General features: G+C 32.9%; 1 protein-coding gene across 1 annotated transcript in view; it reads left to right on the top strand.

The window, feature by feature from the left end:
* The window catches only part of ASXL3 (ASXL transcriptional regulator 3), a 215859-nt gene that overhangs the window by 143879 nt on the left and 49141 nt on the right, over nt 1–22839 (top strand). The window contains 1 exon segment of the mRNA XM_051970269.1: nt 13618–13781. Within this exon segment, the coding sequence (XP_051826229.1) occupies nt 13618–13781 (164 nt within the window).

Here is a 22839-nt window from a genome sequence, read left to right as displayed (position 1 = left end):
TTTGTAGTGGCTAGAAACTGGAAAATGAATGGATGCCCATCAATTGGAGAATGGCTGGGTAAATTGTGGTATATGAATGTTATGGAATATTATTGTTCTGTAAGAAATGACCAGCAGGATGAATACAGAGAGGACTGGCGAGACTTACATGAACTGATGCTAAGTGAAATGAGCAGAACCAGGAGATCATTATACACTTCGACAACGATGTTGTATGAGGACATATTTTGATGGAAGTGGATTTCTTTGACAAAGAGACCTGAGTTTCAATTGATAAATGACGGACAAAAGCAGCTACACCCAAAGAAAGAACACTGGGAAACGAATGTAAACTAACTGCATTTTTGTTTTTCTTCCCGGGTTATTTATACCTTCTGAATCCAATTCTCCCTAAGCAACAAGAGAACTGTTTGGTTCTGCAAACATATATTGTATCTAGGATATACTGCAACATATCCAACATATAAAGGACTGCTTGCCATCTAGGGGAGGGGGTGGAGGGAGGGAGGGGAAAAAAAATCGGAACAGAAACGAGTGTCAATATAAAGTAATTATTAAATAAAAAATTAAAAAAAAAAAAACAGTTTAGGAGTTCCTTAAATGACTTCCCTAAATTGTTGAAATTATTATTCTGGTCTTTAACTCTTAATGCCCAGAACAGGGTCAGATTTCTTGAAATGATTTCATATGGGAATTCATATTTGGTATGTCTATCTTGGTTTGAAATTACAGCCTTAGAATTTAATACAATCTCCATTATTCTTTGTAATGATGAGTTGAGTCTTTTTCTTTCTGGTACATTTTTCCCTTGTTAAAGGACTCCTAGGATAACATACCTCACAGATGAATACTGATAACTATGCTATTATGTTGGAAAGCTAAAGGTGGCCTCAAAGGAAGCATTTATGTTCCAAAAATTTACTTTATTCCAATTGTATGTGTCAGCTAGGTGTTACAAATCTTAGGATTTGTGAAAAGGAGAAGAGAATCTAGGGTTGTGTCATTGACCTGAGGGTGCATGCCATAAACCTTTTCAGCCCTTGCTTTGATAGCATGGATTGAGACTTGAGAAACATGATACAATTTGGTAATATTTAAAGGACATGGAAATTTGAACATGCAACCACCCTTTTAAGTGAATACATTTATGAGAAATGTTTAAAAAATACATCATGTCACTTGTGGGGGCGGAGCCAAGATGGCGAATGACACACATTTCTCTCTGACCTTCTTTATAACCCTCAAAATAATTACAAAATCTGGCCTCTGAATTAGTTCTTGATAGGCAGAACCCACAAATATTGGGAGTGTAAGATCTCAAAAAAAGGTCTGTTTAAATTGGAAATGGAAGAGAGGCAGCTAGGGCAACCAGTACAAATGCCAGCACAGATAGCTCAGTGTCCCAGGGCAGAGAATTTGTGGGAGGAAACAGACCAGAAAAGATCTATTTCAATCAGAAACAGGAGAGAGGCAGCGAAGCATGAACACCAGCTCAGGAAGAGCAGAGCCCCGGGACAGGTAGTCTCAGTTTGGCTGTGAGACTTCCCAGTGCAGAGAGTTTGCAGAAGGAAGCTGATCAGAGAAGATCTGTTTAAATCAGAAGTGGGAGAAGAGACAGCAAGGCCCAGGCAGCTAACCACAAAAGCCAGCACAGACACCTTAGAGTCCTGGAACAGTACAGTCTCAGGGTGGTTGTGCAGACTCCAATCACAAATGCCAGCATAGACAGCACAGAGCCCCCTCCCAAGCATTGCTGAGGACTCCACATGGCAGACCCAGTACCAGGAGTGAATCCTGGTGCATTTGCAAACCTTTGACCTTAACTTTTAAAAAATTGAGTAAAAAAGTAAAGAGGACTCTAATAATTGACAACTTTTCTGGCAAAAGAGAACAAATTTCAAACCCTGAGGAAACTAAAAGCAGATTGTCTCCAGATAAAGCTCCAAAAGGTGAAATAACCTGGTACCCATCACAGAAGGCTCTCCTAAAAGAACATATGAAGGATCTTAAATGAGAAGTAGAAGAAAAATGGGGAAAGGAAAGGAAAGCCTTAGAAGAGAGTTTGGAAAAGGCCACACAAAATGGACATAGTGAAATGGAAAAAGCATATAACTCATTAAAAGATAGATTTGGTAAATTGGAAAAAGAAAGCAACTTTCAGAAAAACAGAATTTGTGAAATAGAAAAAAAAATTCCATAGAACAAAACAATATATTCAAAAATTCAATTAGACAAATTCAAAAAGAAGTTAAAAAAAAGTAAATGAAGAAAATAACATGCTAAAATTCAGAATTGAACAAATGGAAAGGAATGTCTCAATAAGGCAACAAGAATCAATAAAGCAAAACGAAAAAAAGTAGAAAAAATGTATAATACCTAATGGGGAAAACAACTGACCTGGAAAACAGATCTAGGAGAGACAATCGAAGGGATTGTTGAACCCCCTGAAATATATGAAGAAAAAAAGAGCCTAGACACTATTTTTCAGGAAATCATCAAAGAGAACTGCCCAGATGTCATAGAACCAGAACGTAAAATAGCCATTAAAAGAATTCAGCCATCAGCCACAGAAAAAGATCCCAAAATTAAAACTCGAAGAAATATTGTGGCTAAATTCCAGAACAATGAGACCAAGAAAAAAATACAAGAAGTAACCAGAAAAAAACAATTCAAATAATGAGGAGCCACAGTAAAGATCATTCAGGATCTAGTAGCTTTCACATTAAAGGATCAAAGGGCTTGGAATCTGATAGTCTGAAAGTCAAAGGAATTTGGTATGCAGTAGCTTATTGAGCATTTTCTTCTAGGGAAGAAGATGGACATTCAATGGAATAGATGAATTCCATTTATTTCTGACGGAAAAGCCAGAACTAAACAAAAAGTTTGACCTCCAAATATAGGATTCAAGAGAAGCATAAAAAGATAAAAAGAACTCTTGAGAACTGTTATGGGTATACATAAAGAATACATGTATAATTTGGTTTACTGTTATAATATAAAAAAGGATCTAGAGGTGGAAAGGAAAATTGTACCAGAAAAAGGGAAAGTGGAGGTACTACATCTCACAAAAAGAGGCAAGGACACCTATTTTATCTGAGGAAAAGAAGAGAAGGGGATGATCATAGTATGAATGTTACTCTTATCAGAATTGGCTCAAAGAGAAAATATTAGACATATGCAGTTTACAAAGAAATGAGGTGGGAAAAAGTGAAAAGGAAAGGGGTAGAATAAATAGAAGGGAATACAGAAATTGAAAGGGAAAGGTTTAAGAAAAAGGGAGGGACTTTAAGGGCCAAGGAGAGATCCTAAAGAGGGAAGGCTGCGTGAGGCAAGTGATGCTCATAAGTTTAATTCTGGAGAGGGTGGTGAGGGGAAAAGGAAAGAGAAAAATATAATCTGGGGATAACATGATGGCAGGAAATACAGATTTAGTAATTTTAACCATAAATGTGAATGGGGTAAATTCCCCCATAAAGTATTAGCAGCTAGCAGACTGGATTAAAAGCCAGAATCCGACAATATGTTGTTTACAGGAAACACACCTGAAACGGGGAGATACATGCAGGTTAAAGGTAAAAGGTTGGAGCAAAATCTACTATGCTTCAGGTGAAGTTAAAAAAGCAGGGGTAGCCATCTTGATCTCAGATCAAGCTAAAGCAAAAATTGATCTAATTAAAAGAGATAAGGAAGGACACTATATCTTGCTAAAGGATAGCATGGATAATGAAGCACTATCTATATTAAACATATATGCACTAAGCATCTAAATTCTTAAAAGAGAAATTAAGAGAGCTGCAAGAAGAAATAGACAGTAAAAGTATAATAGTGGGAGATCTTAATCTTGCACTCTCAGAATTAGATAAATCAAACCACAAAATAAATAAGAAAGAAGTTAAAGAGGTAAATAATACACTAGAAAAGTTAGATATGATAGATCTTTGGAGAAAACTAAATAGAGACAGAAAAGAGTACACTTTCTTCTCAGCAGTTCATGGAACCAATTCAAAAATTGACCATATATTAGGACATAAAGACCTCAAATTCAGAGGCAGAAATAGTAAATGCATTCTTTTCAGATCATGATGCAATTATTCCATAAAATGCCAAGGGAAAATAAACTAAAAAGTAATTGTAAACTAAATTATTTCATGTTAAAGAATGAATGGGTGAAACAGCAAATCATAAGCACAATTAATAATTTCACCCAAGAGAATGACAGTAATGAGATGTCATACCAAAATGTGTGGGATGCAGCCAAAGTGATAATAAGGAGAAATTTTGTATCTCTAGAGGCCTACTTGCATAAAATAGAGAAAGAGGAAATCAAGGAATTTAGGCTTGCAAATAAAAAAGCTAGAAAAAGCAAATTAAAAACTCCCAATCAAATACTAAACTTGAAATTCTAAAAGTAAAAGGAGGGATTAATAAAATTGTAAGTAAAAACCATTGAATTAATAAAGTTTTGGGAGTTGGTTTTATGAAGAAACCAGCAAAATAGGTAAACCCATGGTAAATTTGATTAGAACAAGGAAAGAGGAAAATCAAATTGTTAGTCTTAAAAATGAAAAGGGAAAACTTGTCATTAATGAAGAGGAAATTATAGCAATAATTAGGAGTTACTTTGCCCGACTTTATGCCAGTACATTTGATAACTTAAATGAAATGAATACCTTCAAAAATACAGCTTGCCCAGATTAATAGAGGAAGAAGTAAATTGGTTAAATAGTCCCATTTTAGAAAAAGAAATAGAACAAGCTATTAACCAACTCCCTAAAAAAAAACAAATCCCCAGGACCAGATGGATTTACATGTGAATTCTACAACACATTTAAAGAACAATTAACGCCAATAAACTATTTGAAAAAATAGGGAATGAAGGAGTCCTACAAAATTCTTTTTATGACACAGACATGGTACTGATACCTAAGCCAGGTAGGACGCAAACAGAGAAAGAAAATTATAGACCAATCTCCCTAATGAACATTGATGTAAAAATCTTAAATAAAATATTAGCAAAAAGATTACAGAAAGTCATCCCTAGGATAATACACCACGACCAACAAGGATTTATACCAGGAATGCAGGGCTAGTTCAATGTTAGGAAAACTATTAATATAATTGACTACATCAGTAACCAAATTAACAAAAACCATATGATTATGTCAATAGATGCAGAAAAAGCATTTGATAAAATCCAACACCCATTCCTATTAAAAACATTAGAGAGTATAGAAATAAATGGACTTTTCCTTAAAATAGTCAGTAGCGTCTATTTAAAATCATCAGTAAGCATCATATGTAATGGTGATAAACTGGAATCATTTCCAATAAAATCAGGAGTGAAACAAGGTTGTCCACTATCATCATTACTATTCATTATTGTGTTAGAAATGCTAGCTTCAGCAATAAGAGATGAAAAAGAGATTAAAGGAATTAGAGTAGGTAATGAGAAACCAAATTATCACTCTTTGTAGATGATATGATGGTATACTTAGAGAACCCCAGAGATTCTACTAAAAAGCTATTAGAAATAACCCACAACTTTAGCAAAGTTGCAGGATACAAAATAAATCCACATTAATCATCAGCATTTTTATACATCACTAACAAAATTCAACAGCAAGACACACAAAGAGAAATTCCATTTAAAGTAACTATCGATAGTATAAAATATTTGAGAATCTATCTGACAAGGGAAAGTCAGGAACTATATGAGCAAAACTACAAGACACTTTCCATACAGAGTCAGATCTAAACAATTGGAAAAATATTAAGTGCTCTTGGATAGGTTGAGCGAATATAATAATGATGACAATACTACCTAATCTATTTATTTAGTGCTATACCAATCAGATTCCCAAGAAACTGTTTTACTCACCTAGAAAAAAATAACACAATTCATCTGCAAGGACAAAAGGTCAAGAATTTCAAAGGAACTAATGAAAAAAAAAATATCAAATTATGGTAGCCTACCTGTATCTGATCTAAAACTATATTATAAAGCAGCGGTCACCACTAGTTAATCAGTGGAATAGGTTAGGTTCACAGGACAAAATAATCAATAACCATAGCAATCTAGTATTTGACAAACCCAAAGACCTGAATAAGTCTTTTTTTTGGGATAAGAATGCACTATTTGACAATAAACTCCTTGGAAAATTTGAAATTAGTATGGCAGAAACTAGGCATTGACCCATACTTAACACAGTACACCAAGATAAGATCAAAATGTGTTCATGATCTATGCATAAAGAATGATATTATAAATAAATTAGAAGAACATAGAATAGTTTACCTCTCAGACCTGTGGAGAAGGAAGGAATTTGTGACCAAAGAAGATTATATCAAGTTAAAAAGCTTTTTGTACAAAGAAAACTAATGCAGACAAATTTAGAAGAGAAGCAGTAAACTGGGAAAACATCTTCACAGTTAAAGGTTCTGATAAAGGCCTCATTTCCGAAATATATAGAGAATTAACTCTAATTTATAAGAAATCAAGCCATTCTCCAATTAATAAATGGTCAAATGATATGAACAGACAATTTTCAGATGATGAAATTGAAACTATTTCTACCCTTATGAAATGGTGTTCTAAATCATTATTGATCAGAGAAATTCAAATTAAGACAACTCTGAGATACCACTACACACCTGTCAGATTGGCTAAGATGACAGGAAAAAATAATGATGATTGTTGGAAGGGATGTGGGAAAACTGGGACACTGGTGCATTGTTGGTGGAGTTGTGAATGGATCCAACCATTCTGGAGAACAATTTGGAACTATGCTCAAAAAGTTGTTAAACTGTGCATATCTTTTGATCCAGCAGTGTTTCTACTGGGCTTATATCCAAAAGAAATACTAAAGAAGGGAAAGGGACCTGTATGTGCCAAAATGTTTGTGGCAGCCCTTTTTGTAGTCCTAGAAACTGGAAATTGAATGGATGCTCATCAATTGAACAATGGCTGAGTAAATTGTGTTATAGGAATGTTCTAGAATATTATTGTTCTGTAAGAAATGACCAGCAGAGAATGTCAGGGAAAGATAATGCGGAATGTTGGAGAGGATGTGGGAAAACAGGGGCACTAATACAGGTGGAATTGTGAATGCATCCAGCCATTCTAGAGAACAATTTGGAACTATGCTTAAAAAGTTATCAAACTATGTGTACCCTTTGATACAGCACTGTTTCTACTGGGCTTATATCCTAAAGAAATCTTAAAGAAGGAAAAGGGACCTGTGATGTGCACAAATGTTTGTGGCAGCCCTGTTTGTAGTGGCCAGAAACTGGAAACTGAGTGGATGCTCATCAGTTGGACAATGGCTGAATAAATTGTGGTATATGAATATTATGGAATATTATTGTTTGGTAAGAAATGACCAGCAGGAGGATTTCAGAAAGGCCTGTAGAGACTTAATGAATTGATACTGAGTGAAATGAGCAGAACCAGGAGATCATTATATATTTCAAAAGCAATACTATACGATGATCAATTCTGATGGACGTGGCCCTCTTCAACAATGAGATGAACCAAATCAGCTCCAATAGAACAATAATGAATTGAACCAGCCACACCCAGCGAAAGACCTCTGGGAGATGATTATGAACGATTACATAGAATTCCCAATCTCTATATTTTTGTCCGCCTGCATTTTTGATTTCCTTCACAGGCTAATAGTACACTATTTCAAACTCTGATTCTTTTTGTACAGCTTAAATAACTGTTAAGACATGTAAGCTTATATTGTATTTAATTTATACTTTAATATACTTAATATGTATTGGTCAACCTGTCAGCGGGGGGAGAGGGAAAATTGGAACAAAAGGTTTGGCAATTGTCAATGCTGTAAAATTACTCATGCATATAACTTGTAAATAAAAAGCTATAATAATAAAAAATTAAAAAGTGATCAGTAGGATGTATACAGAGAGGCTTGGAAAGACTTACATGAATTGATACTAAGTGAAATGAATAGATCGAGGAAATCATTATATACTTCAACAACAATACTATATGAGGATCAATTCTGATGGAAGTGACTGTCTTCAACAAAGAGAGGATCCAAATCAGTTTCAATTGATCAGTAATGAACAGAACCAGATATACCCAGCGAAAGAACACTGGGAAACGAGTGTGGACTACAACATAGCATTCATACTCTTTCTGTTACTGTTACTTGCATTTTTGTTTTTCTTCCCAGGTTATTTTTACCTTCTTTCTAAATCCGATTTTTCTTGTGTAGCAAGACAACTGTATAAATATGTATACATATATTGTATTTAACATATACTTTAAGATATTTAACATGTATGGTACTACCTGCCATGTAAGGGAGGGGAGGTGGAGGGAAGGAGGGGAAAAATTGGAATAAAAGTTTTTACAAGGATCAATGTTGAAAAATTACCCATGCATGTTTTGTCACTAAAAAGCTGTAATAAAAAAATCACATTAACTAGTACTTAACTTGTACTTTAATTTGTAGATATTTCAGATACAGAGAAGGGTATCGATACGATATCTGCTTTGAATGTTTTTCTTAGGAGTGGCAATTGCAGATTGGTACTGGGTTATGTACTCTTTAAAAAAAATTTTTTTTTTAATCTCCATTGTTGTTGACAGTGGTACATATTTACTAGTTATTGGTGAGGTAAATTTGTAAAGTCAGATTACAGAACATATTCTCTTTGAAAAGATTTGATTGGGAATAGATTCTACAATCTCAGCCATATTCCAAATTGGTTGATTTCATATGAGGAGGCTGTTAAACCAGTTGATTTAATATTTCTTTTTGAGAGTGGAACAAAATAGAATATGCCACATTTCTTCTTGGGCTCTGTCACATTTTTTCACCAAGAATAGAATGAGATGAATCTTAACTCATTAGTGTTCTCCTGTTAAGCTTAAGAAATATTGTTGGAAAATCCCTTTCCAAAGGATTCCCATCTTTCAAATTTAGGATCCTAGGAAAGTAGATCTCTGAGGGATCTCATGAGTCATCCAGTCCAACCTGTCACTTTACAGGTGAGAAATTTAGGTTTAGACAGGGTAAGTGACCTGTGCGAGGTCACAGAGTGTCTGAGGTAGAATTTGCCCCTAAGACTTGTGGTTCTAGGCTTTTTTCTTTGTATTGTACTAGTTAGTATAGCAGCTAGGTGGTCCAGTAGATAGAGCACTAGGCTTGGAGTCAACAAGATCTGTATTCAAATGTAACCTCAGAAATCTAGTAAAACTGTATGAGTTTGAGCAAGTCAGTTGAGCCTGTTTGCCTCAGTTTCTTCCTGTGTAAAATGAGCTGAGAAGGAAATGACAAATTGCTCTAGTATCTTTGCCAAGAAAACTCCAAAAGGAGTCAGAGTCATTCACAAGTGAAATGAGTCAACAATATCTATCCTAGACCTTTGGTTACATTAGGGAATTCCTTCTACCAGTGCAGACTGGTACCCTTCCTAACAACTTATAATTTTAGAGGGTTGCCTAATTGAAAGATTAAACAAATTGACAAAAGCATTACATTAGTAAACAATAGGATAATTACTTTTCATTTTGAAATGAACAAACTGCTAGTGTAAAATTGGAGTTTATAGCTGACTGTTATGGGTCAGAACTCTGAAACCAGGATTCTTACAAGGTGTTAACTAAGTGGAATTGATAAGACAATGGTTTTCTAATTTAGCATGGTGATTAATAGTTCTCTAGTTCAGTACATGAACTTAGTACTTAATAGAGTTCTACAAGATTGACATCTATTCTATAAGATTCACACCTATGATGATGTAATTATAACAGAGTATATAAGGTGGGACAAACTTAGCCACATTTTTTCATTCCATCTCACACCATTGTGGTGGCAGGCCTGTCCTCCTTCATTTCTTCACTGAGACTAAGGCCCTTTTGAGCCAGAGACAGACTCTGAGGGAGCTTGGAGACAAACTCAGAATGGGACTGGAACAGACTGGGGGAAGACAATGGCTTGAGGCTGGAGCACAAACTCTTGGACTGAGACAGACTTCAAGGCAGAGACGGTAGTGATGGTCCTCTTGCCTCCCCGTAGAAATCAAGACATATTCCAGAGGACCTCAAGAAAGCTAGCTGAGCCCCAGACAAGGAGACAAGACTTTGCAAGAGATAATAAAGAATTTGGACTTTAACACCTGGCTTTTTTTGTGGTGATTAACACCTGATGAAACAAAAGTTTCTCCAAGACCTCCAGAAAACCAACCAGAATGCTACAGTTGACTATATAATATAAAAGATCTATTAATATTTCTTCACATTATACCAATTGCTTTAATATTCTATCTTTTACTTAATTGGGATGTGCCATTGTTTTTATTTTTTTGCCTAGTCTCATCTCCCCAACTAAGTTGTTAATATGTAAAAAGTACCTTAGTATTTATTTAATCTCATATTTGCTTCAATCATTAAATGTAACATTATGCAAAAGGTACAAAGTAAATGCATAGATATTTTATCGAGTGAGTTTGGAATGTCCCATCTTCTGTTTCTGATGAGTGATTCTGAAATGATTTTAATAAATACATCCGTTTATGTTTTTAAAGGCCATTTTGGTTTTCCCCAAGAGACTGAGAGAGGGAGCATATGTAGGCAGATTCTTTTAGAGTATGGAAAAAAGTGAAATGTTATCTGTAACCTAATAAGCTAACATAGTCTTAATTATATGCTTAATGATAATAAAGGAAGTACTTCAATAAAAAATCTGATATATAAGCTTTTATATTTACTTATATTTACCTTTTAACAGGAAATTCCTATATTAATACATGTTACAAGAATATGATTTTTTTAAAATTTTGGATTGCAAAATTAGAAGAAAAAAATGCTTCTTTGGCTTTTAAAAAAATATAAACATATGTTGTACTACTGGCTTATAAATTTGGGATAGGTTCCATTGATACCAAAGTATCAGACATTTTATATTCCATGTGTGAATATAAAATTTCTAATTCATCCCCATTAAAATTATCCACTCTTTAATCTTTCCACATATTGAAAGATGCTACTAATTTTGGTCTTATAACTATTAATATACTATCCTGAAATGGAACCATTTCCATGAAACTAATTCTAACAGGTTCTTTGAGGGCAGGCTTTGTTATGTTTCCATCTTTGTAACTTTTAACATTCAGTCTAGCACTTATTAGAGAAGTGAGATCAGGCTTGGACTGTGATTTCATTGGTATATAGAACTCCAGGGTATGGGACCTTCTTTGAAAGTTATGGGCTTTGGCCTCATTTCCAAAATATATAGAGAACTGACTCAAATTTATAAAAAATCAAGCCATTCTCCAATTGATAAATGGTCAAAGGATATGAACAGACAATTTTCAGATGAAGAAATTGAAACTATTACCCCTCACATGAAAGAGTGTTCCAAATCACTATTGATCAGAGAAATGCAAATTAAGACAACTCTGAGATATCACTACACACCTGTCAGATTGGCTAAGATGACAGGAAAAAATAATGATGAATGTTGGAGGGGATGCGGGAAAACGGGGACACTGATGCATTGTTGGTGGAGTTGTGAACGAATCCAGCCATTCTGGAGAGCAATCTGGAATTATGCCCAAAAAGTTATCAAACTGTGTATACCCTTGGATCCAGCAGTGTTTCTATTGGGCTTATACCCCAAAGAGATACTAAAAAAGGGAAAGGGACCTGTATGTGCCAAAATGTTTGTAGCAGCCCTGTTTGTAGTGGCTAGAAACTGGAAATTGAATGGATGCCCATCAATTGGAGAATGGCTGGGTAAATTGTGGTATATGAATGTTATGGAATATTATTGCTGTGTAAGGAATGACCAGCAGGATGAATACAGAGAGGCTTGGAGAGACCTACATGGACTGATGCTAAGTGAGATGAGCAGAACCAGGAGATCATTATACACTTCGACAACGATATTGTATGAGGATGTATTCTGATGGAAGTGGATTTCTATGACAGAGAAACCTAACTGAGTTTCAATGGATAAATGATGGACAGAAACAACTACACCCAAAGAAGGAACACTGGGAAATGAATGTGAACTATTTGCATTTTTGAGTTTCTTCCCGAGTTATTTTTACCTTCTGAATCCAATTCTCCCTGTGCAACAGGAGAACTGTTCGGTTCTGCAAATATGTATTGTATCTAGGATATACTGCAACATATTTAACATATATAGGACTGCTTGCCATCTTGGGAGGGGGGTGGAGGGAGGGAGGGGAAAAAAATGAAACATAAGCGAATGCAAGGGATAATGTTGTAAAAAAAATTATCCTGGCATGGATTCTGTCAATACAAAGTTATTATTAAATAAAATAAAATTTAAATTAAAAAAAAAAAAGAAAAGAAAGTTATGGGCTTTGAAATCTGCCTAGGGCACTTAGAGTCTTAGTGACTTGTATAGCCACATAACTAAACTGTGTCAAAGGCTAGATCCTATTCATTTTAATCCACATAGCCCCAGACACTTAATATGAGATTGTCAAATGAATGAACGAATGAATCCTGGAAGGAATGTCATCTCTTAATTCTTAGCCTTTTCCACATTCTCTCTAGCATCTAACTTAGATCTTTTGTCCTTTCCTATTTCGTAAAACCATGCTAATTATTTATAGGTTAAGACATAAGATTTTCTGAAGTTTAAAAATTCTAAATATCTTTGTATTGTTTGAGAAATTAACTTATTTCTGGACTGAGTAATGATCTTTATTTTATAATATTATAGTAATCTGATAAAAGAGATGTTGACTTTTCTATGAGATATTTTGCTGTGAGATAAAAATGGAATAATATAGAACAATTAAAAATATAGAGAAAGAACAAACATTGAACTGGGGCTCTTCTTCTAAGATGTTATATAGATCATAGAGGTAAACAGAGAAGCTTCAGATATTCAGAAGAGTACAGGAACCCATGCTAATTTGACCTTGTCAGTGGAAATTTTTCTTTTTTTATAAAAGGATTTTTGGTACATTGTCTTTTTACTAACAGATAATATTAAGTGTTTTGCAATGGAAGGTTTTTCTAGGAGCTTTTCTACTAATCTATGGCAAATATTTTAGAATTGAGTTTCCTATACAGTGTTTTATATAGGGTTTTCCATTTAGTAGTCTACCATACTTAGACCCCTGCTTCCATGACCCCATAGTATTTCAAAGCTACTTGAGACTTCAGTGTGGTAATATAGTATTAAAAAAAAAAAAATTAGGAGGAGGGGAAATAAGTGATGTGCGCAAGGTCACACAGCTAGTAAGTGTCTGAGGTCAAATTTGAGCTCAAGTGGTCCTGATCCTGGGACTGGTGCTGTATCCACTGATATGTCTAGCTGCTCCAGCAGAATAGCAATTTGATAAGTTAATGAAATGTGGAAAAATTTATTTATATGGTCCAAGATGCTAATTTGAGTTATGTGATTCTTATTTTAAGAGGGTACAAATGAAAAAAGTCAAAAGTAAGGCAGATATAAAAGAAGAAGCTGTTAAATTTTCCCTTTTTAAATGTCAGCATTTTAAATAGGGATTGAAATTTAACAGTCTTGCCAAAATGATATATAATTTAGCCCACACATTTCTATCAACAGTAAAGTTGTACTTCTTGCTTGTTTACCACAGGACACTTGAAATGGACCAAAGCTGAGGATATTGACATAGAGACACCAGGATCTATTCTTGTGAACACTAACCTGAGGGCGTTAATAAACAAACACACTTTTGCTTCCTTACCTCAACATTTTCAACAGTACCTCCTGCTTTTGCTTCCGGAAGTAGATAGGCAGGTAAGTAGAAGTTTTAGGCTTTGGTTTTCAAACGCTAGTTATGTTAACCAGAAGATGTAGATCTATTACTTAGAATAATTCTCTTTCAAATAATTAGGATCACTTTATTCAATTTTAATTTCTTAATTTAATCTTTGAAATAATCATTATCTTAAATTTCAATAATTAGCCAATTATATCTTAAAATATAGTATACTGTATAATACAAATCAGTAAAAGAGAATTTGTATAAATTATATTTAAAGGGGAGGGCGGGGATCAAGCATTCCATTCCATTATCAAATAAATCTTTGAAGTAGCTACTTCTTTGCCCTGAGGGAATATTGAGTGAAGTAATAAAAAGCCTGTGCTTCTAAGAAAATATGTAAATGTTTTTATTCTCAAATTCTTTGGGAAAAGCATTTAACATTTATGGTTTCATACTCTGAGCATATCAGAATAAATTAGGATTTACCATTAATCACTTCTCTATAACTTAGGTTGTATTTTTTGGGGGGGGTTGTTTGTAGCTAACTATGGATAAATATTTGATTCTAAATATAAATTACATTATTGAAAAGATTCTAAAATAAGTTTACATAATTTAATTAAATATTGCTAAAATAGATTACATAATCCATAAGAAGAATTATGTCTTGAAGAACATTTTCTTAAAATATAAGATCATGATCATAGAATATGACTTTTTAAAGATTTCTATAATATCTGATAAAGAATTTTTAAAATTAAATCTTCCCCTAGATTATTAAAGTTATTCATAGACATTATAATTCTCCCTTTAAACATTAACATAAGATATAACATATAGATCATCATGTAAACACAAATCCATAAATGAAAGTAACATTCTTTTAGTCTTTTTCTTTGAGTTTTTCCCTTAGTTTAAACATGATAATTGATGTTACTCTAATTTTTACCCCCCAAATTTAAAGTGCCCTAAATAATAATGTAATATCATCCTCTTATTTCCTTGATTAGGAGCTACCTTGTTCCCCTTGAGAAAAATATTATTTTAATTTTATACATATTGAGTGATGTTAGGAACTCCTAGAGAAAAGGTCAAATTTGTTTGGCTTAGTTTTACCCAAATATTTTGTTAACCAAGAAGAAAACAAGAAGGAAAATATTCTAAACTATAGAAGATTCCAGATCCCATCCATAAAAGCAACAGCAGTAGCTACCAGCATGGATTTAAGATAGGATTATGAAACAAAGAAACAGAATTGAAGTCAGGGGTCAGACAGAAGGGCAGGGGATCTCTTGCTGATAGATTGGTACTGGGTTGAGATGGTTTTTCATTCAGACAAAAAAGTAACTCAAATTGCTCAGAGTATTTGTTGCTGATGTTTAATCTGTGATACTTCTGTGCAAACCCTTCTAAGATACCCTTCTTGGCTTTTTTAGGCCTTCCTACAATATGCTTGGCAGATTTTTTTCTTCCTTTAACTTCTAGAATTTGTACTTTCAAAAATAGTATCCGTGTATCTTTCATGACCTTTTTAGTGGATGGCACTTGGTGGAACAAATATCAACTTAAGTGGAGTTTTATTTAGGTTTTTATTACTTTTCCAAATGTCACCCCAGTGATGAATAGTGTGTTGTCAGTTCTGTCATATATATTATTTTCCAGGAATATACATCTTTGCTTTCTGGGGTTAATATAAGAGAGAAACTCTCCACATATTATCCCTTTCCTCTTCCCTGACACAGTTCTCACCAAAAGCTTCCTAATTCATCTATTCTCTTTTGTCTAAAAAATGAATAAATGCAGGATTCTAAATCATAATTAATCTCTATTTTACTCTATTCATATTTTGAAAATTCGAGTAAGTTAGATGCTCAACTACTGAATGCTTTGTGCTCCATATCCTCTTTAAAATCCTATCAAGCTTTGTGCCATTGAGATTTTGTACTCAGTCATAATGCACATAATTCTGACTGTGGAGAATACCATTAAAGTAAAATGAAACATTTACACAGTCCTCTTTGCAGAGAATTTTGGATTAGAAAAATTAATGCATTTGTCAAGCATATTATAGCATGTGAGTACATGATTTATTGATTTTTGATGGCTTTGTTGGCATTACTCTGTGTATTTAAAGAAGTCACATAGTCTTTATAAATGCAAATGGAAGAAGATATTCATTTTTTCCCCCAAGTAGAAGTATCTCATACATTTGCAATAACACAGACTTTGCATGGAGATTATTTTATATATTGCATATATTGATTTTAAAACTTATCCCATTATTTTTATTCCACAATTAGTCAAATATCCATTTAGTAACAGATCATAATAACTTTTTCCCTTTATCTGTAATCTTATAAAATTATCTTTAACCTTTAACCAAAAGTAAAAAGTTCACTTGTATTGTAGAACTTTTAATAAACCTGACACATCAGCTTTTTCTTCACTCTGTAAAGCACATCTAGACATCCCTGTTTATTTTTTCCCTTTACTTCGGCTATAAAATAATTGAAGATAATAAATGAATCTTTATAGTTTTTGAACAATTAGTATACTAGATACTTGTCTAATAATATATAGTACTTAGTATGTTTTCACTGAACATTTATTCAATAATTATTCATTAACTGATGAATAATAGACACTGTGCTCTCTGCTTCTTGCCTTAGGCCCTAGTAGTAAGAAAGAAAGATGAAAACTGTCAGACAATGGACCAGTCATTTCATTACAATTGCTTAGCATACTTGGTTCCGCATAACTTTAGAAATATGACTTTCTACATGGTTAGTGTACTACCATCAACTTAATTGAATATAAAGTAATATTAAAATCAATAAGCATTTTAGAGCATTATTTAATATATACCTAAAGTCCTAATTGTGGACCTTATCTGAATGTAGAGTCATTCTGTGTTCCTGAAGCTTATATAGACTTTGGCAAGTCCTAATAAACCATAAAGATTTTTATTTTTTTTAAAGGCCTGGGGTTGAAAAGTATATCTTATCTGAGGACCAGACTAATAAAAATCTTGAAGTCTCATTGTCAAAGTTGATTCAGGGACTATAAGAAGTTATGAACACAATCTGTAAAAGTACAGTAATTCTATTTTTTTGATGCATATGTGATTTTTAAATATTGTTTGATTACCTCATTTATAGAATGTGAGCTCCTTGAAACCAGAGAATATTTTCATTTTTGTCTTTGTATCTCTAGCTTCTTGCACAGTGCCTTGAATATAGTAAGTGGCTAGTAAATATCTATTGATTGATCAGTCTATTGATCTATATGGGGAGACTACTTTTATAAATTAAATAATGGATTCTTGAGTATTATAATATACTATTTGTATGGTTATTTTTTTATATTTCTGTAATAAAAAAGATAAGCACACTTAATATTGGTTCCAAGGTCTCTTAAGAATGAAGACCTAAGTAACCTAATCTGGAGAATAGAGGGAAAAGAGCACAGGCTATAGAGAAAGAGAATTTGGATTTGATTCTACCTCTGATGCTCATTATCACCTGTGGACAAGTCACTTAATGTCCATGGATTTCATGTTTGTAATATGAGGAATTTCGGATGGATAGACTTTAATTTTTCAAACTTTTAATTCTAGATCTATGATCTTATAAGACATTTCATTTTATTCATTCATTTGTTTATAAAAGACCTCTTAATAAAGACAGTTTTAATGCCAGGCAAACCAAAGATAATTTTGATAAGATAAATATCTTATCCTTTACTGTATTTAGAATGTAAGCTTGAGGATAGGGAGTTGATTTTTTGTTTTGTTTGTTGGTTTTGTTTTGTCTTTATGTACTTGGGTCCTAGCTGAGAGTTGGTGCTAAGTTAAATACATATGTTCACCGAATGGGATTCCCCAAAATGTTTCATATTTATTACTGCCCACTCCATGTTAGGTTCTAAAATAAAACAATGTGCCATGACATCAATAGAAATATTTTCGCCATATCAATATCATAAACATTGACTTTTCTTTAAACAATAGTTTTATAGGTTGTGACAATTACTGTTTACTATATTCTTCTCACTGAAAACTAGGAAAGATACTTTCATTTAGGAGAAGGTAAAGCTCAAGGCCAGCTAATTTTACTGATTTCTTATTTTTCTTTATTTAGACTGCCAGATGGGATTCCTAACTAAAATAGGAGGATTTGATTAAAAGCAATGAGAACAAATGTCAAAATAAAACCACAACACACAGGAAAGTTGTCTAAAATATTGCAAAAATGCATCCATTCCTTGAAAAACTGCCCCAGACTTTTCTCCTTTCCCAACTGATAGCATAACATTTTTCCTCCTATGTAGAGAAGGATCATTTACTTCTTTGCTGAGCAACTTAGTAATTACAGAAAGGTCCTGTCACAGCAGCTAATGCTCACACAGCCATGAATAACAAAGTGAGCTAGACTGCATTGGAGAATTCTCTATATTTGAATTCCTTTTTTTCACTTGAGGTTACAGTTTTTGCATGTTTACTCTTCATTCTTTTTTAGGGGAAATAATTCCATAACCATTTATATAAATTTAAATGTATTTATTTCTCTTCCTTGGACATTTAAACTTATGTATTTATGTCTACCTAACTTATTAGACTTAAAAATTTTATTTAAAAAAATTTTTTTATCACACTGTTGTTTCCAGTTAGATACTTAGTTCTCACTTGCTGCTTACTGCCTCTATAGTAAGCCTTTCCTTGTAAAAAGGAAAAAAAAATAAGACAATTAAGACCAATAGTGACCCTGCCATTTCAAACCATACTTCCCTACCTTACCAACAAAAGGAAGTACTTTTAAAAAAATTTCTAATCCAGAACCAAAAGTTATCACTATATTTACACAATTGTTCATATTTCTTTTGTTATTTTTATTTATTTTTTATAATTCTGTATATATTATTCTGCTTCTGTTTATTTTACCTTGCATCCATTCCTCCTCTTCCTCTTCTTACTAAAATACCTAGCATTCATATAGTGCTTATATCCCAGGCATTGTGCCAAGCATTTTACAGTTATCTCATTTGATTCTTATGACAATCCTGGGAGATAGGTGATATTATTGTCTTCATTTTATATGAGGAAACTGAAGTAAAAAAAAAGTTAAATGAATTGACCAGAGTTGCACAGCTGCTAAGTATCTAAGGTTCAACTCAGGTCTTTCTGATGCCAGGCCTGGCATACTCTCTGCTAAGCCACCAACTTTCACCAAATCTTCCCATGTTTCTCTGAATTCCTCTTTTTTTTTTTTTTTTCATTTTTACAGTCTATTATTATTTAGCACAATGTAATGTGCCATATATCACAATTTGTTAGTCATTCCTCAGTTACCCACTTTGTTTACAGCTTAACTATAAAAGTATAGTTACATATACATAATATCAGTCTAGATACATTAAATAAAGCCAACTTAAAGAACTAATGATATATTCAATGTTCCTGTCTGGGCTAAGCTTGGAATATAAGATTGATGTTAAGGAGTGGTTTTTCTTTTGTCTTTATGAACCAAGCACTTAGTAAAGAATTGATGCTGAGTTAGATTCATATTTGCATTGAATAGAAATTTCCTCAGATTGCTAGTATAACATAATAAAATTATATAAGGAAAAATTAGGATTTGCCCCAATAAATGTACACAATTGGTGCTATGCCAGTCAAACTATCAAAGAGCTGCTTTACAGAGATAAGTAAAATAATAACAAAGTTCTTTTGTGGGAACAAAAAGCTCTAGAATATCAAGGGAAATAATGAAAACTAATATAGACACTTGAAAGAGAACTAGCACTTAAACAATTCAGGTTATAAAGCATTATCATCAGAATGATTAAGTACTGATTAAAACTTAAAAACCAGATCAAACAAGGAAGAGTAAGGGGAAAATTGAACTCAGTAAGACAGTGAGCTCAATAATCCCCAAACAAAAATTACCTAGCAGTAATAGTAGTCGTAGTTGTATTCATATAGTAGTAAAAGCAGTTGCTGTTTGACAAGAAGTGGCGAAAAAAACTTGAAAATACTCTAGCCAGAATTGGATTTAGATCACCATCTTACACCACATGCCATAATAAATTCAACATGGATATATGACAATATATTTTTGTTCTAATTTGGTATTTATTATGATCTGTCAAAAGTCATGACAAGTACCAATTTGAAGAGAAGGTAGTTGTAGATTTTTTATAGATGTAGCTAACCAAACATTCTTAAGCAGACAAGGAATAAAGCTGATTATAAAAGGTAATTTTGGTTATTTGAAGGTAAAAAGTTTCTTCAGGAACAAAATTCATGTTACTAGGAAAGAAAATGGTCAGCTAGGAAGAGAATTGTTTCTTTGTCTCAATTACCTTGGATAGATTCTGATTTCCAAAATATATAAATAAAATTTAAAAACAAAAATAAATAACAAAAATATATAACTAAAAATATTGTCTAATAGATTGGTCAGAGAATATTGATAACTGATACTAACAGCTCTCCAAGAAGATTTATAAATTAATAACCATGCAAAAGACTGCTTCACACCAGTAATAAGAGAAATGAAAATAAAAACAATTCTGAAGTTTCCATTTACACTCATAAATTGACAAAAGAGAGCAAAAGATAGGAATGGTCAGTGTTAAGAGAAGAAGTAGAAAGTGGAGTGGGTTATAGATGAAAGATGTGCTCCTAATGCAGTCATTCTGGAATCAGGAATTATGAAAGGAGAGTTATGAAATGTCTATACCTTTTGAACTCAAAGATCCACTGGTAAGTAAATACCCAGAGGACTTCATTGATAAAAGAAAAAGTAACATATATACCAAAATATTTACAATAGCATTTTTTGTTGTAACAGAAAACTGGAAAAAAAAATAGCTGCCCATCACTTGGGGAAAGTTAAACAAATTCTGTCACATTTATATAATTGAATATCAAGGTGATCTAAGAAATTAAATTATAATGATCAAGGGCCATAACAAAGAAATATGGAAATGTACCTCTTTGTCTTTGTAGAGATGGGGGCTATATTGAATGCTATATACACACACATACACATATGTATGTATACATATATTTGTATAGTAGAACATGGTTCATATATTCATTATGTTTATTAAATTTCCCCCCCACCCTTCTTTTTTTTCCTCTAAGGATGGCTCTGTAGGAAGAAAGGAAAAGGAGACTATACTCAAAAAATCAAGATAACTTAAAAGCAGATATCATTTTAAGAATTTTTTAAAATTTCCCTCAGCAATAATTGTGAAAGATATTGATTTGCATTTTCCCCAATTTTTAAATGAAGTAGCCTTTTATATTTAGATTACATTTATATTTAGGTTATTTCTTCTTTAAGAAGAAACCAGGCCAAGAGAGAGCCCACAGGAAATTCACCTGGAAGAAAAGCTAAGTCTTATTCAAAGGATTGATTCTGCTGGGCAGCACTTTTAGAAATGTTTTGATCTGGGTAGTTTATGTCAATATATTTGAAAATTGACAAAAAAAATTATATATTTGTAATGTGTGTGTGTGAGGATTTTTAAAATCCTCTTGGAAGATTGTTTCAGAAAGTTTTTATATTGTATGGAGTGAGATGCTTGTTTCTTTCTTTCTTCTTCTTCTTCTTCTTTTTTTTTTTTCTTTATCATCTCCTAGTTGTCTAATTCTTGTTTAATAAAGAATCCTAATATTTCTTTAGACTTATCAGCCACTGAATTATTATTTCTGATTGCTGTTTACCTAGGTGTTTTAATTCATATACTTGTCTATTTCCAAACTAATACAAATAGATTTGATTACTATTTTATTACGTAGTTTAAGGTCTGAAGTGCTATTCCTCCTTCCTTCCTACTTTTTTCATTATTTTCCTTGAGATTCTAAGAATTGTCATTTCTCCCAATTAGATTAAACTGCTTTAGGGTAATTGTTTTGTTTTATGTTTTCCCAGTAACATTTAGCACAATATATGGCACATAGTAGGTGCTTAATGAATGTTTATTGATTTGATTCCAGATTAATTTCATTCTAAGTTCTATAAAATAAACCCTTAAAGACTTTATCAGAGTATTTTCAGTGATATTGTATGGTGGGATGGGTGCTAGAAGCTAGGCCTGCTTTTCCAATTAAAAGCAGATATCAGAGACATCTTCAGGTACAAGAGAAAGCATTTATTTAATCTCTGCAGGGAGAGAACCAAGCACACCCAGGAGGGCATTCTAGGAGCACATTGCCATACGCTCAACCTGATCAGCAGGAAGTAAAACTCTTGATTAAATAGAAAAAGACTCAAGCTTTTCATTGGATAGTGTCTGCTTCCTTTGGGTCATATCACTTCCTGTAACTTCACTAGCTTCCTGCATCCCAGGGTTCAAGACCTTATCTTCTGACTCTGGGAATAGAGATCACGGGACTTAGTCTCAAACTGAGAAAATTTCATCCAATCAGTCCCATTCAATATAAACTGAATTTCTTGTTCCATTTTATTCCATTGAATTGAAATTAGTAGGCATGATGAGAGAAAACATTGAAAATATTTCCTATTTCTGTATCTTAACATTTAGGCAATATTGTATTTTTAAAAAAGTTTTTTTCAATACTATCTATCCTTGTCATTTTCAAATGTTATTAAAGTTTTTCTATGAAGGCCTAAATATTTTCTTTTTTTTCCCAAAGCAACTTTATATCTAAGCTAGTTTTTATTATGGCATGTTTAGATTACTTCAGAATCTTAGTATTTCTACTAAGTCCTTATTCTACGAGATGACTATATTCAATGAATAAAAAGCTTAGCTTAAACTGTAACCTTCTTTAGGTATTAGAGTAATTACAAGTAACCAGGAAATCTCCACTCCTTTAAGAATTTGTTTGCTAATACTATCTTTCCCTTAATAGTCTCTATTGCTAGTCATGGGATCATTAAAGGAAGTAATAAATAAGTAAATCTCATTTTACCCATTGTTGTTCTATTATTCCATAAAATTTGAAAAAGTAAGAAAAAGAAAAATAATATTCAGTCTATGTTTAAGGTTTGCTGAGTGATTGAGCCATATGATGCCTCCTATTACATTCAGGGCACTTGAACATACTCCACTTGAATG

The sequence above is a fragment of the Antechinus flavipes genome, chromosome 1, assembly GCF_016432865.1.
Source record: "Antechinus flavipes isolate AdamAnt ecotype Samford, QLD, Australia chromosome 1, AdamAnt_v2, whole genome shotgun sequence".
Taxonomy (NCBI): Eukaryota; Metazoa; Chordata; class Mammalia; order Dasyuromorphia; family Dasyuridae; genus Antechinus; species Antechinus flavipes.
The sequence above is the reverse complement of the archived record's forward strand: the minus strand, read 5'-3'. Positions and strand labels throughout refer to the sequence as shown.